This window comes from Mangifera indica, chromosome 19 (genome assembly GCF_011075055.1).
Source record: "Mangifera indica cultivar Alphonso chromosome 19, CATAS_Mindica_2.1, whole genome shotgun sequence".
In the NCBI taxonomy this organism is placed as follows: Eukaryota; Viridiplantae; Streptophyta; class Magnoliopsida; order Sapindales; family Anacardiaceae; genus Mangifera; species Mangifera indica.
Genome location: NC_058155.1, coordinates 11,673,663 through 11,688,229, shown reverse-complemented (window position 1 = coordinate 11,688,229; position 14,567 = coordinate 11,673,663). Strand labels below are relative to the sequence as shown.

Below are 14,567 nucleotides of genomic sequence, written 5' to 3'. Positions count from 1 at the left end.
TTTTGAAATCTCCGACGTTATCTTGGGCTCCATTGTCGGTGGTCTCTCCCTCCCAAAGCATCCTCTCCCAAATACTAATTATATTTGAAAAAAAAATTATAATTATTTTTTTGTTGGACAATCTTAAAAATAATTAACAGAATTAACAAATACTTTCTAAATCTTTGAAACATTACCATATATATCTATATTCTCTATTAGGGATGCATTTCATATAGGCCAAGCTTGAATCCAATCTTGAACGAGACTTAATTCGAGTTCATTAAATTAAAATTAAAATTTGATTTAAAAATAATTTAATTTTAGATTTAATCCATCTTAATGCTCTAATATTCTAAAAAAATATTATTTAATGAAATTTATCATTTACAAGGTGTGAACGAGATCTTTGATGGGCTAATTAATCGGAAAGTTGAACGAAATTTATTGTTTCGATTCAAAAGTTCATTTTAATTACTAACAGTCTTTGTCAAAATCAAATTTTTGCTGACTTTTCTGGCATTTGCCGGTCTATTTACTCTATACACAGCGCAAAGAAGCTCTCCCTTCTTCTTGACGTGAAGATTTAAAGCAATCCAAGCTTGGCAAACTTTCAGGGTAAAAGAGTTTGCGCAGGTTGTTATACTTATCAACATCAAAATTGTGGACTTTCATGAGTTTCTCTTGCTTAGACTTGAATCGCCGGTGAAAATAGCCTTCAAAGGTAGGTTCTGTGGATGTTCTCAGGAAGAAGCCATAGGCAATGGCAAAGTGAAGTGATGTGACAAAGAAGCATATGGGCTCCATCACATCCCAGCTTAGTTCCCAGAAGGTGAGTCTCATGAACCCAAGTGTTTGAGCCACCAAAAATCCCAACCCACAATATAACTCTCCTCGAACCAGAGCCTTGGCCTTCTGGTCAATCATGGCCTTCTGATTTTCCATCTGTTCCAGTTCTTTTCTCCTTGGGTCATTCGGATTTGCCACAGATTCCGATATCAATGTCTCCATTGACAATTTTTTTTTGTTTCATTTTATTTTGATTGTTTGCTTTTTTTTTTAATTTATTAAAATATGTGTAATGTTATGGGTTTTTTTATTATTATTATTATGTTTGTGAGAATTATAAAATTATATTTTTATTCGAGGTATAAAGGTTATAAATGAATAGTATTGGGTAAATTGAGTGTGGTATTATTATTTAAGAAATTGACCCTCGAACAGGTATTCTCCGGACCTAATTTGAAATTTAATTTGCTCATAGCTCTCATCGACAAATGGCCCATATGATTTCCATGACAGTGGGCTGTAGTCCACAGTTTAGTCATTGTATTTACTTGTTGGTCTAAATTTCAAACTCAAGTTTGAGGTGTCCAGAGAGTTGATAGAAGTTGCACTTCTTGGGATATCATGTGTATTTAATTGTAAGTAGGCCAAAGAACTATTTCCCACCCAAACTATGATTAATTCTCCAAGTTCCCCCATTAACTTTGAAAAACCCATTTACCCACCCATGGGCCGTTAAACTTAACTGAGTCGGTTGGTCATATCATCCCCCCCCCCCCCCCAAACCCTAAAATCTAACACTTCCCCCCTAACCCAAGTTTTCAAAAGCTACATTTTCCCCCCTAGGGTTTTCAAACTTCAGATTTAATTTTTTTGGCGACGACTAGTGCTCTCCAAACACCTACTCTCCCTCCCCGATAGCCCCTCCTTACCGTGCGGCCTTCGACGCTCCTAAGCATCGTCGTCGATGAAGATGACACTTCTTCATCGAGACAAAGACGAATCGTCTTCGTTTCGAGACGAAGACTCATCTTCGACGAAGAGTGTTCGTCTCTGAACGAAGATGTGTTGTCTTCGTCTCGACGAAGCTTAGGAGCGTCGGAGGCTGCACGGTCAGAAGGAGGGGTCATCGGGGAGGGAGCGTAGGTGCTTAGAGAGTGTCGATCGCTACCGAAAAATTGGATCCGAATTTAGAAACCCTAGGGGGGACTATGCAGTTGTTGAAAAATTGGGTTGGGGGGAAGTGTTAGTTTTTAGGGTTTGGGGGTAAAAAATAAATTAAATTTAAGTTTATTTTTAATATTACAGATGAAATGATGATTTTGCCCTTGAATTCGTCAATCTGTCTTTTTTTTAATAGCCCATGGGTAGGTAAATAGGTTTTTCAAAGTTAACGGGTGGGAATTTACAGAAAAAGCATACCTTGGGTGGTAAATAGTCCTTTGGCCTTGTAAGTATTTAATTAGATATTTAAATAAAATATCTTCATATAATTAATAATTATTTTATCTTTAATTTAAAGTAAATTAATCACATGATGATATAATCATTTGAATACTTAATTAGATACTCAAAACTAGATATACATAGATTTATTGTTTAATTATTACCATATTGTCCAAGTCCAAGCCTAAAATCTTATCAAATACGGCAACATCTTATCATACAATTGTAGGAGTGAATTCAAATTGAGCCAAACTCAAATAATAACTAATTTAAGTTCGGTTTTAATTTTAAACGACTAGCTTGAGTTCAACTCACTTAAGTTAGTGAATAGTAATATCGAGAAAGACGAATAATAACGTTAAATAAGAAAAAATATCATTAGGGAAGAAAGAAGGAAATTGATATTGAAGCGAACTCCATTTTTTACGTCCATCGCTAATTAAACTCAAGCTAAAAGAACTGAAATCGTTTAAACTCAAATTTAATTTGTTCGAACCAAATAATAATCCAAGCTTGAGCAACTCGGATCAAATCAACTCCTATACACAATGCTAAGGTCCAGTGGAGACAATTTCTCTTCATTATCAATCTAGTTCTGGTTATTTTGTTATCACAAAACACTAGAAATAATAATTCTTAGTTGAAGATATTTTTTCTTTCTTGACAACTTTTGGTATTGTAGCTATAATTTCAGTGTCAAATTTGGATGAGAGAAACAAACTAGTGAGTAATTGGGCACTTGAGATGGTGGGAAATGATATAATTGGGCACCATGTGGACCCTCTGGATAAAAGACTGATGTTGAAGCCCAACATATACAAGCCCATCTCTCTACAACCATTTTTCCAAATTTAACTTAAAAAGAGGATTTTTTTAAATTAAAATAATTGAATTTTTTTATTAAATTAATAAAACTTTTAGATTTTTTTTAAGATACCAAATAAACACAAATATGATTGTTTATTTTGTTTTGAAAACAAAATGACTAGTTTGATATATTTGATAAGAAATATGGAAAGTTTAATCAATTTAATTAGAAGATTTGAAAGTTCGTTGTCTCGAATAAAAAACTTTAAGAATTCAATCATTTTAATTAAAAAATCAAATTTAGTCCATTTAATTGAAAAAATAATAATTTGATTTTTTTTTTATAATTAGAGATCTTATCTGTATTTATTGAAGTCAAGGGTTAATAAATATGACAAAAATTCTAACTTAGAATTTTACTTTGAAAATTTTAATGTTTTACCAGTTTTACTAACTGTTAGTGTCAATAATTTGACACTGTATGCATATATTTTAACCACAAAATAACATGCTCAAGCATTGTTATTTTAATCAGCCTAGTAGGTACTTCTGGTGGAAGGATACATCCATAAGTGGCTCCTTTTTCTCAGTATTCTTTAAAGAAAAAGATCTTCCAACTAGATTAACATTCTGGGAGCATTGAGATTGGGTAGAAGAAAATCATTAGGGTTATCTAACGTTTGGTGCCCACTCTACCTCATCCTCAAATGCACAACCTCAGGCATCTGACCCACCAAACTTGGACCCCAGCAGTCCTCTAAGGTCCCATAAAGCGGCCGGGCTACTAGTCCATGTGCAGACTTTTAATTATTTTTATCTGTCTTTGTCAAGCTCTTGATCAATCTTAGCCACAACATTACCTTGGTTTTCAATGTTGCTAGCTCTAACAATGGAGCCTTGATTAAATAGTTTGAGTGATAAAATATATAAATTTTCAAACAAAGAGGTTTGAATTTGATATTTGATGACATCATATTAAAATCAAACTTTTAACTTTTTTAATATAATAATTATAGTTATGAGATCAGTTACTAAATTCGAAGTTTTACCCAGTCGAATATAACCGATTCGAAATTGGCACTTCCCTTTATTTGGATTGTTATTTCATTTGGTCATCCATTCTACACTACACCAAGTTCCACTTTGGTTATTTGGATGGTTTTATCACTTTTCTCTTTTTCAACCAGGAGTGGGACAGTGGAAGTGCTAGCCAAAGAGGCAGCATTATCATCACTTTCTTTGTGTTTTTTAAAACAATTTGACCTTATTCTTCTTTGGAAGTTATGGCTTGCCACTTAGTACGGCACCTGAACTTTTGAAATTCTATAATTCTTTACTTGTTGAAGCCCCACCCCTTCCATCCTGTAGAATCAAAGACATAATCACAATTTCTTTGGTGATTCTTAATTCTCCTTCGCCGACAGTCAAGCCATCATGTTAACACCATACGATAAGTGTATAAATCTAACTAAATTGATTGGACAAATATTGACTTAGATAAACTCTTTGACCATTTAAGGCTTGATCAAGTTTAATATAAATCTATTTTTTCAAAATAAAAAAATGTGAACACGCAAGCTTAAATGATAACCTGCGTGAAAAAAAATAAGAGTATCTAAATATTAAAAAAAATATGAGTTTAAAATTTATTATCGATATATTTAAATTAAATTTTTAATTAATATAATATAATAATTATGAAAGTAATCACTGGACTGAATAATGCAAACCTTGTAACTGCGGTATCAACTAATAAAAAATTAAATGGAAAACCATCTTAAAAAAGCATCATCAACTTTAATGATCTTCCGAAGGTGATGAAGCTTTGACACTTTTCCCGCATGGCCAGACTTTTCTTTTGTCCACCAACTTTATATTAAATTCATCACCTTGGGAGACCGGAAACTGACTTTTCTTTTAATTGACAAATATATATATAATTGGAGATGGCAGATGCGTACGTCAATGGCCATTTAAACATGGTATGTTTTTACCTAGAATTTTAACTCGTAATCTCAAAAATATATTTAGGATAATTTAAAATTTTCAACAGCTATTTATACAAACAATAGTAAAAATAAATAACACTTTTAAAGGGGTTTAACTTACTATTTAAAAATTTTGTATACATAGTTATATATTATTAAATATTTAGATTAAAATATAATAAAATAATTATAAATGATACAAAAGAGTTATTGCAAGAGTTTTTTTATGTCTTTTCTATCAATATATAACTATTTATTTATAGAGTAAGATGGTTAGCTGAGTCAATTATATAAATAGATAAATCATAGATTTTAATATATCAAATTTAATTATATAAAAATAAGTAAACAATTATCTTATCTTGATTAAATGAGAGAAGAAATAAATTATAATCTCGTGATTGTCAATATTGAGTTTGATATATTAAAGAGATTGAATATACATTTAATATTGTCGAGTGCCCTCTTCACTATTTTCGAGTAAGAAAGATTTTTATTAATAATTTGAGTTGACTTATATATTTGTGACAAGTTTTATTGTAATTTTTTTAATAAAAAATTATATTCAAATCAGATTATTTATTTTTAGATAAATTTAATTATATTAAATAAAGTAATTAGAAATTGTATTAAGGCCTATTCAATTTCTGAATACGACATACGTAGTATCAGAAATTGTATTGGTAGGGGGACCTAATTGACCTTAGGTGGATTAAATTATTAATGCAGTATTAATTAAGTTTATCATCCACTTAATCTGTGTTCTAAGTGTCATTGGTAAGCGAATTGAATACGCGTTTGAAGTCAGCAGCGATGGAGTATCATTCAGATTATAATATCGATGGCATGCCAAATTTAGCTGCATGGAATAAGAAAAAAAGACGACAGAGATTGTAAAATTTATGAATTATTAAAATTTTTATGATAAATTCTTATATTTATAAAATTTTAATTTATTTAATATAATAGATTCAATTATTATATTCAGATGAGTGAGGTTCCTGGTTATCGCGCCCCGGCACCCTGCCCCCTGCCCCCTGCCCCGCCGAAAGAAAAAAACCTCGTGGTTTGGGTGATCTAAATACCAAACCTGACCAACTCTCTCAATCCTAAATCCTAATTTATTACTTAATTTAATTAAGTTGCCTGTTAAGACATTTTCCCTTGCCTTACCTCACCCAGATGAGTAAGGTTCGCGATAACGAATTTACTAAATCACCCCCGTCCCAAGAGCAAGGAGATTATCATAATTAAATATTAATACAAATTTATACGTGATAAAAATGTTATTTAATCAAAAATATTAAAAGACAAAAAATTTATCACATTATTCACTCTTTTAATTTAAAAATCTAACAGTTTTATTAAAATTCAAGATTTAAAAAATAATACATTTTCCCCTAGGATTTGAAATCTTTACCAGAGATGATAAAGTTCACCATTTTTTACCATATTCGTTAATGGTCTCTCTCCCTCCCTCTCCAACGAATTTATTGGTATTTCTCTCTTCCTCTCAAATCGCCTTCGTCAGGGATGAAAATAAAATCTAAAATGAATATTTCTTTTTCGTCTCTGACAAAGATAACAGATGATAAAAAGAAAGAGAACACAATTGGAGATGGTGTACTTTGTCGTTTTTGGTGATAGTTTCAAACTCTAAGAAATAATTTATCACTTTTTAAATATTGAGTTTGAAAAAAAATATTAGATTTTTAAACTTAAAAGAAGAAATATGATAAGCTTTTATTTCTTAAAAATATTTTTAATTAAATAATATTTTTATTCTTAAGTTTTTTAATAAAATTTAACTAATAAATAAATATTTGAGGGGATAAAAAATAAAGTGCGAAAACTTAAAAAAAGAGTAATACATAAGCGGAAATAAGTACTTTGGCCTATTTTTCCCATTCTAGTTATGAAATGTAATTAAAATATGGAAAAAGCAAGCAAATTTAAAATACACAAACAATAATAAGTGGTTTTTTTTGTAATTTTTGTAAACAAAGAGGGTATTTTTTTATGATAGCCTCCTGTGACCTGTCATCTTTCTCCTTTCTCTTTACTGCAACTGTTTATTATTTCTAAAACACCAGAAAATTTAGGAAACACTCAGAATGCTTTGGATTTTGGTTACTCTTTAAAGCATTTTAATTTCCAAAAAGTCTGTAAAATCTCTCTTACGAATCCGGACCTTTCGTTTTTACTGTTTGTTGTACGATTCTGTTTATTGTCCTTTTTCCAATTGAAAATCTCTTGTACGTACAGAAACTAGTTTGTTGGCTTTGTTTTCTATTGATTTTCATATCAAACGATAGAAATGCGGAACATCCCGCGATTTTTCTTGGTGTTGAAGTCCATCCAAAAATGGCTGGCGATTTGATGGAACTGAGAGTGTTGGAGCTATCTTTCTCGTCATTTCATGGAGTTAACTTTTCGGCGTAGTCCATGTATTGTAGGCAGATGTTGTACTAAGCTTCGATTTGCTTCTGTTATTTTAGAGGTAAGCTTAGTTAGTTGTTCAGTTTAACTTTGGGTATATAGGGTTTTGGATTTTAGGGAAGGGAAAGGAAATTTGAGATTTTTTTAGTGAGAGTTTCATTCTTGAGCAATTTTCAGATTCAGGAAAATTTTTTCCCTCGGGCTAATTTTGAAACCAAGCCTGATTGGGAAAGCTGTTGATTCGGCGACCCCGTTTTCCTTTTCGTTCAGCGTTTGAGTAGATAAATTTCGTGACAGAAATTGTCGCATTCTTTTGAAATTTCACCTGGTTTCGATTTTTTAAAGCTATACTTTGGGGTATAACTAAGAGGGTAGTAGTCTGATTTGATCTTTGGGTCAAGTCTGGAACCATTAGTTTTATTATATACTTGTTGTTAAGTAAGCTAATAAAAGTTTCACAATGTGATATTTTTGCCGGCGACAACTTGTTTTCATTTTATTCTATTAGATCTGTTGTATTTTCGTAGCAAATTATTTGGGGTTTCTCGCTCGTGCTCCCTTACAGAAATTCGCCTCAATTGTTCTTTTTCTTTTTGTTTCAGATTTTATTGATATCATTATGTTTTGAAGCTTCATATGCTAAATCCCTAGAACAACAAAGTGAGAAAATCGTATCACATTCATGTATCCACGACCAGATACTTGAACAAAGGAAGCGACCCGGTCTCAAGGTGTACTCAATCACCCCACAAGTTTATAAGCAGTCTGGTAGATCAAAAATTCATCCAAAAGGAAGGACATTGCTTGAGATTTCTGACTCTCATGAACAACAGAAAGATGCAAAGCAGCCTATTAGAATATATTTGAATTACGATGCTGTTGGTCACTCACCTGATAGAGATTGTCGGGAAGTTGGTGACATAGTGAAGGTTGGCTTGTTAGTAATAGGGTAACCGTTGGTTTATACATTAGCCATTTCTCTCTAACTAATGTTGGCTTACTTTCTTTCTATCATCAGCTGGGGGAGCCTCCTGTTGATACTCTTCCTGGCATTCCATCTTGCAATCCTCACGCTAATCCTCCAATCTATGGTGACTGCTGGTATAACTGCACTTTGGATGATATATCTGGCGAGGACAAAAGACATCGTCTTCGCAAGGTTCTAGTTTATAAGTTTTTCATGTTTTCAACTACTGTTGTACTCTTGCCAGTGAGTTTATTATAAAGCAAAAACATTAACTTTTAGAAGCAAATTAATGAAGGCTTTAGGGCAGACAGCAGATTGGTTCAGGAGAGCCTTAGCTGTTGAGCCTGTAAATGGGAACTTGCGATTAAGTGGATATTCTGCGTGTGGACAAGATGGAGGTGTACAACTTCCACATGAATATGTTGAAGGTATTATGTAGCAGTTATCTTGGCTCTAAGATTGTTGGTCTTGTTAATTTACTGGGTTTGTTGCCTTAGTCATCTGTATATATTTAAAAACTCACTAGTTTCCTTTCTGTTTTGAATGTTATATCCAGAGGGTGTCGCTGATGCAGACTTGGTTCTTCTGGTGACAACAAGACCTACCACTGGGAATACTCTTGCATGGGCAGTGGCATGTGAGCGGGATCAATGGGGCCGTGCAATTGCTGGTAACAGTTTAATGAGTTATCTTCCTTGTCTAGCAGTATCTTGCTTATGTGTACAATATAATTCTGAAATCAAAATTACGGTACTTTTCCTTTGAAGGACATGTGAATGTTGCTCCTCGCCATTTGACAGCTGAAGCAGAGACTTTGCTTTCGGCTACTCTCATCCATGAGGCCAGTTGGTTTTCAAATTAAGTTAAATTTGGAAGTATTAAAAAAAACTATTTGCACTGAACAGGGTGCTGGATCTTCTCCAGGTTATGCATGTTCTTGGTTTTGATCCCCATGCTTTTTCCCATTTTAGGGATAAGAGGAAAAGAAGGCGTAGTCAGGTAACATTGTGGCATTTACTCTAATATCCACCTAGAGATGATGACAAAGAAATTTGCATTCATTGGTTATTGATATAAACAAGTCTTCTGGTTAGTACTTTGCAACAATTCATAACCATATTTTTGGATATGTAATTTTGTCAGTTTCCTATGGGTTAAAATACATTGCAGGAATTTAACAGATCATGTACGATGAAAAATTTCCTAAGTATAGTGTTCTTTATGTATGTTTGCCTTTAATCAAACTGAAGTTAGAGGAGCAGTATTTTCAAAGCTGGAAGCTTTATTACTTAATACTGCCTTCATGATCATCCTTCTTGTTTTCTTTGCCTTGACATGAAAATATATCAATAAATTTGTTTTTCATTTATGGAATAAATATTGGACCTTGCTCTTTTATCTTACCTTCAAAATTTTATTTTACATTGACTTATGTTTTTCACCTCCTATTGCAGGTTACTCAACAAGTTATGGATGAAAAGCTAGGACGGGTGGTGACACGTGTGGTGCTTCCTAATGTTGTCATGCATTCACGTTATCATTATGGGGTAATTTTCACTCCATAAAACCAGTGTTATATCTCTTTCTTGTGAGAAGCATACATCGAGAGCCTTTTTTGTTTACGGCTCATGGCTCTAAATTTCTGAAAATCAACAATCTATTGATGAGTGTTATATTGGCAGGCATTCTCTGAAAATTTCACTGGTTTGGAGTTAGAGGATGGAGGAGGACGTGGAACATCAGGTTTTTTTTTTTTTTCTTTTTCTTTTATTATTTTCCTTTCTGTTCTCCCTTCCTAGCTGTGTTTAATCAGATTCAGCTATCAATAGATGTGTAGTTATTGAACTTTTTAATGAACGCTTAGTTGATATCTCCTTGAAACTGATTTACAAGACATGTTACTGTATTTGTTGATATGTTTGGCTATGTAATGCAAGATGCTTTCACCACTGGAAATAATCCATATGCTACTAGAATTACAACTGTTGCTCACGGAAATTCTATGGTGTATTCATTAAGTTTGCAGGCACACCTGACAGTGTAATAATTAGTTTTTGTTTCCTGCCTGCAGGATCTCACTGGGAGAAGAGGCTGCTGATGAATGAGATCATGACAGGTTCAGTGGATACACGATCAGTGGTGTCAAAAATGACACTGGCTTTATTGGAAGATAGTGGGTGGTACCAGGCTAATTATAGTATGGCAGACCGTCTCGAGTGGGGTCACAACCAAGGAACTGACTTTGTTACCTCTCCTTGCAATTTCTGGAAGGGTGCATACCATTGCAACACGACCCAGCTATCTGGATGTACATATAACAGGGAGGCAGAGGGATACTGCCCAATTCTAAGTTATAGTGGTGACCTCCCCCAATGGGCTCGTTATTTTCCACAAGCTAACAAAGGTTTGTTCTTCTGCATTCATTTTTTTTTTAAATTTTTTTATCTTTGTTATGTTTTTTAGGCTTTTTTATACTTGTTAAATATCTCGACATTCTAACCTGTTTATGCTGCTTAAATACTGTTATTTGTAGCATGGTATTTGGAAAATATATAATATGTAATTGATAGAAATGGTCAACTCTTCGACAAAAATTGTGGTCCGTTAATTATGCAGTCTTCTGAGTATTTTATCATGGATATTAAGCATTCATTTCTTGCTGCCCTGTTCAAATATTGTTTGTGTTTATCATACAATATTAATATGTTGTTTCCATTACTTACAATCCTATATGCATTAATGTTCTAGAATGAAGATATAAAATAAGATGGTTGCAGTATCTTACAGCATATAGATCTCGTATCATGAGTTGGTTTTGCCTTTGGTTTTAATCTATTCTTCATTTATGGTTGTTGCAGGTGGTCAATCCTCGTTGGCTGATTACTGCACGTATTTTGTTGCCTATTCTGATGGATCATGTACAGACAGTAACAGTGCACGGGCACCTGACAAAATGTTGGGTGAAGTGCGAGGGAGTAACTCCAGGTTAGATCATGTGCTTGGAATTTATCAACAAATTTTATTATTCAAATATTAAGTCTGCATTACCAATATCCAAGTTTCTTTTCTCTTTGTCAAAATGTAGGTGTATGGCCTCATCATTAGTACGTACTGGGTTTGTAAGGGGTTCTATGGCACAAGGAAATGGTTGTTATCAGCACAGATGTGTAAATCGCGCATTAGAGGTACATTTTGGTGCTACTGTGTGTTTGTTGTTCACATAAAATGCTTTAATTCATCAGTGTGCATGGCTGTTTATTTACAGCAGGCTTTGCTATGGCAGATATGACTATTTCCTGGCTGTAGTGATAAAGTAACAGATTTTTATATAATAAAACACAATTGCTTTCATATACTTGCAATTATCTTCTACATTATTGACTAAGCAATCATCAAATTTGCCTTTCATGTAGAATGGTAAATAGAGCAAGGATCATTTGCTCACTTAAAATCTGTTGACTATCTTTTCTGCAATGACTTTGGGAATATAATAAACATATCATTTTCCTTTAGGTTGCTGTGGATGATACTTGGAAAGTGTGTCCTGAAGCTGGTGGACCGGTTCAGTTTCCTGGTTTCAATGGTAATAATGCTTCTGTCTACTGATTTCCTTGGGGTAGAATAAAGTTATTAACCCCCCCAAGTTTGAATCTGTAGGTGAACTGATTTGCCCAGCCTACCATGAACTCTGTAGCACGGATCCAATTTCTATGTCTGGGCAATGCCCCAATTCTTGTAATTTCAATGGAGATTGTGTAGATGGACAATGCCACTGCTTTCTAGGGTTTCATGGTCATGATTGTAGTGAACGTGAGCCATTATACCCCTTCTTTCATACATCCTTTATCTGTTATCATTTTTGTGATTCAACTGAAGACTTCCTTTTGGCAGGATCCTGTCCTGGCAATTGTAATGGACATGGGAAGTGCCTTTCAGGTGGGGTCTGCGAATGTGAAAATGGGCACACTGGCATTGACTGTTCTACTGGTAATGAATATCCCTTTTAAAAAGTGATTCTATTTCTTAACTAGTATTCTTTCAAGTATGGCCAACTTAAGCAGTGGCCCAACTGGTGTGTGCACAATATGTACAATAAATTGGTGCAGTTTTCCTTTTGTTGTATCAATTATATAAATAACATGGTGCTTTTGGGTGATGTGCAGCTGTATGTGACGAACAGTGTAGCCGCCATGGAGGTGTCTGTGATAACGGAGTTTGTGAATTCCGTTGCTCTGACTATGCAGGCTACAACTGTCAGAACAGTTCCAAGCTCATCTCTAGTCTTTCAGTTTGCAAAAATGTGCTGCAGAGAGATGCGCTTGGACAACACTGTGCACCCAGTGAACCAAGTATATTGCAACAACTGGAGGAAGTTGTTGTGACACCCAACTACCACCGTTTGTTCCCTGGTGGTGGTGCTCGGAAGTTATTTAATCTTTTTGTGACCAGTAATTGTGATGAGGCTGCCAAGAGACTAGCCTGCTGGGTGAGTGTCCTTTCTCTTGTTTGTTTTATTACTAAGAGTTTTCTTCATGTGTCTCCATCGTTTTTCTGTGATGAAAATCTTATGTTATTAGCTTTGGTAATAATTTGTTTTCACTTCACTGTTTCTTTTTTCTTTTCTATTTCCATTACCAATCCACACCCTCTCCTCTCTCCCAATATGAATAAAAGAACTCCATTTTGATATTCACATAAGTGGTAATACCCAACAATCCATTTTATATCTTCTGTAAGTTAGAAAACGGAGATTACCTGGGTATTCATGATTTTTTTTCATTTCAGCCTATGTATGGCTTAGTCCTTAGTTGATGCCTCAGTCACTGGATGACCTATGGATGGGTATCTAATGGGGGAAACGTATAATTTTGGGACATTAAAGCTTGAGAATAAAATTTTAAATTAATTGGCTTGTTTTAAGGGACTAAAGCTTTCATCAACTTTTTATTCAAGCATTTCAGCTTTCAATAAAGACTAATCTATCCATCATGTAAAAGACATGGATGACATTTTGGCTATCTGAATTTTATAATGTCCTTGAACTCACAACTAATATGTTGTATCTGGATACTCAGATCTCTATCCAAAAGTGCGACAATGATGAAGACAACAGGCTTCGGGTATGCCATTCAGCATGTGAGTCATATAATTCCGCCTGTGGAGCATCACTTGACTGTTCAGACCAGACCCTCTTCAGCACTAAACAGGAAGGTGATGGTCAGTGCACAGGCAAGGGTGATATTAGACCATCCTTGTTTGGTCAGTATGTTTTGTATTTAAAAAGAGCTCTTCAAATGGTTGTAAAAAGTAGCCAGATCTAGTATTTACTATTTACCCCTTTTCTTTTTTATTTTCTATAATTTGGCTTGTAATTTTTCTAGGGTTTTTATTGTAGAAAAAGATGGCATGTAAATGTAATGCCTTAGGTGTAGGTTTTTTGGGCCCACAAGTCATTTTAAGAAACTGGGTGGGATTATGCTTTCGAAGATGAAAGCCCTTTGTAGAGAGAACTGTAATGTAAGCAGAGGAAGGAAAAAAAAAAAAAGATAGTTATTTCTGAAGAGTGAGTTAAGATTTGGCCGAAGGCCTTTATGGAGAAGGAAATGGCTCATGTTTTTCTGTGTAAGACAGACCTTGTGAATTTTCATCTTGAAGCATTCTCCAGAACTGGTATGGTTAATTTGATTGTCAGTTGTAGAAAGACTTTAATCCCTGCTCTAGATGCTTGTGTAATCTAACGATTGATCAAGAGACAATGAAAGAGCATCGCTCAGTTTTCAGAATGAACAACAGACTTGCTTGTTTGTGTCACCATGCATGAGTGTGAAATTGAAGTGTATTTTGAACTAAAAAGAAATGCATCTGATTTTTGACAGTTTTTAAGTCTAATTTACATGATTAGGATAATGATGTTTCAATTGTATACGCAGCACCTATGACTATCGGTGATTTGAGCTGAGTCGAACCTAAATCTATGATTCCTAGTTCAAGTTTTTTCAAGTTGGTGTACAGTGTTTTGAAGGATTGTGGGACGAAGTATTGTTGATGGGGTGAATGATATCTGGAGGGGTAATTGGTATCCGACAGGGTAAATGACTTGAATTCAAATTGAATTGTTTTGGATTCCAACTGAAATCAACAACACGCCACTCCAC

At 34.1% G+C, this 14,567-nt stretch overlaps 2 protein-coding genes across 2 annotated transcripts; one reads left to right on the top strand and one right to left on the bottom strand.

The window, feature by feature from the left end:
• Positions 1 to 330: 330 nt before the first annotated feature.
• Positions 331 to 991, bottom strand: LOC123203562 (calcium uniporter protein 4, mitochondrial-like). The gene has a single exon (XM_044619985.1). It carries the CDS (start codon positions 988 to 990, stop codon positions 520 to 522), a length of 471 nt encoding a protein of 156 aa, XP_044475920.1. The 5' UTR covers position 991; the 3' UTR covers positions 331 to 519.
• A 6,089-nt stretch (positions 992 to 7,080) lies between these two features.
• Positions 7,081 to 14,227, top strand: LOC123202619. Its single transcript, XM_044618580.1, has 17 exons — positions 7,081 to 7,506; positions 8,048 to 8,374; positions 8,464 to 8,604; positions 8,708 to 8,840; positions 8,969 to 9,082; positions 9,180 to 9,253; positions 9,337 to 9,411; positions 9,867 to 9,959; positions 10,095 to 10,155; positions 10,484 to 10,816; positions 11,271 to 11,397; positions 11,498 to 11,597; positions 11,926 to 11,995; positions 12,070 to 12,222; positions 12,304 to 12,399; positions 12,576 to 12,898; positions 13,488 to 14,227. Exons 1-17 carry the CDS (start codon positions 7,426 to 7,428, stop codon positions 13,731 to 13,733), a joined length of 2,547 nt encoding a protein of 848 aa, XP_044474515.1. The 5' UTR covers positions 7,081 to 7,425; the 3' UTR covers positions 13,734 to 14,227.
• Positions 14,228 to 14,567: the final 340 nt, after the last annotated feature.